Source organism: Echinops telfairi, unplaced genomic scaffold (genome assembly GCF_000313985.2).
Source record: "Echinops telfairi isolate 266 unplaced genomic scaffold, ASM31398v2 ScPeMD7_7400;HRSCAF=8409, whole genome shotgun sequence".
NCBI classification, from domain to species: domain Eukaryota; kingdom Metazoa; phylum Chordata; class Mammalia; order Afrosoricida; family Tenrecidae; genus Echinops; species Echinops telfairi.
This window is the reverse complement of record NW_022111300.1, coordinates 47,790,588-47,792,084: the sequence shown is the minus strand read 5'-3', so window position 1 is coordinate 47,792,084 and position 1,497 is coordinate 47,790,588. Positions and strand designations below refer to the sequence as shown.

Here is a 1,497-nt window from a genome sequence, read left to right as displayed (position 1 = left end):
GCTGCTAACCACAAGATCAGAGGTTTGACCCCACCAGCCATGCAGAGAGAGAAAGATGAGGCTGTCTATGCCCAGAAAGATTTAAAGTCTCAGAAGCCCAAAGAGGCAGATCTGTCCTGTCCTATAGTGAGTGTTGCTATGAATCAGAATCAACTAGATGGGAATGAGCTTTTCTTTTTTAATATATGACTTACCACCACCATCCCCGCCCCGTGTAGAGGGTAACCAGCCCGTTTCTGCAATCTGTTCAACAGGGTTCAAGTCATTCAAGACCTGGTCGCGTCACTGTTGGCCTTCCCGCTGAGTCGTCTGGCTGGCTCTCTGGTCCTCTTTGCCTTGGGAATTGAAGTCTTGGTGAGTCGCCACGGCTGCAGCATCTCTGTCGCCCCGGGAAACCAGGGCTCAGGGATCTCACCTGGCCTTTCTCCTTTGCCCGCATCTCCAGGTTCTCAGTTTCTTCTACCGCCGCGTGCTCACTGCCGGGCTCGTCGGGTTTGCCATTTGGCCGTTTTTCACGCCGCTGTGGACTCGAGCAAAGGTACCTGTTCTGATCTTGGTTTGCGTGTGTGTTGGATTCAAGGAATGCCTGTTTCTCCAGCCAAGGGGGAGGAGAAAGTGTCCTGACAGGAGCACTGAGCACCTTGAGAAGTTTCCCCGGCTCACGGGCTTCTTGGCAAAATGAGCCAGTGTTGTGGTGATTGCAATACGACACGAGGGGGCTTCAAACTGCTTCTGGGAAAATCCCACTGTCTCTGAATTCTACTTTAAAAAAATTAATTGGGATTAACATCTATATCAAATCATTCCATAATTCAACCATGTCCAGCAGAATTGTACATTTGTTACCACTGTCAGTTTCCAAATATTCTTTTTCTATATGGACCCCCTTGACATCATCACCCTTTCACACTGCCTCACCCTTTGTGTCCCCCTCCCCCCAAAACCCTTATTCCACTTGCTGACTCTATAGGTTCATCGGTCCTGATTTTCATATCCCCCCAAAATGAAAAAAAAAAAAGCAATTTCAAGAGGTGACCCCCAACAACATCACACTCCTGAGATACCTTTCCAATAAAAAACCAAACCAAACCATACAATACAGCCCCCAATACACTAGATTTTGGAAACCAGATCAGATGCAGCATGCATCCTCGGGGAATCTGCTGACAAGTGTTAACTGTTCAAGTCAGGCTTCTGCCTCTGACCTCCTATACTCAACTCACCAATGCACTCTGTTTAGAGACCCCTTTCCTCCCATCCCTCCATTGTGGGTAAAGGGAGTGCTCCGGAGGCTTATATCCTATGTTGTTTCACAAATGAATCTCGGGCTCCCACTGTCATCCATCGCCTCTGCACACCAGATTCTTTTAATTTACGCTCTGATACTAATCCCTCCGACTTATATGCATCACAATTCCTTTGGTGACTGATGACTGTGTGCTTCTTCCACGTGGACTTGGTTGACATCTCACTTAGATGGCTGCTTGTTCGGAGACA

At 48.0% G+C, this 1,497-nt stretch overlaps 1 protein-coding gene across 1 annotated transcript in view; it reads left to right on the top strand.

The window, feature by feature from the left end:
• LOC101662120 (GPI ethanolamine phosphate transferase 1) overlaps positions 1-1,497 on the top strand; it is a 106,323-nt gene that overhangs the window by 63,383 nt on the left and 41,443 nt on the right. Inside the window, exons 16-17 of the mRNA XM_013004739.2 lie at positions 255-354; positions 446-538. Coding sequence (XP_012860193.2) covers positions 255-354; positions 446-538 — 193 coding nt within the window. The remainder of the gene's footprint in view (positions 1-254; positions 355-445; positions 539-1,497) is intronic.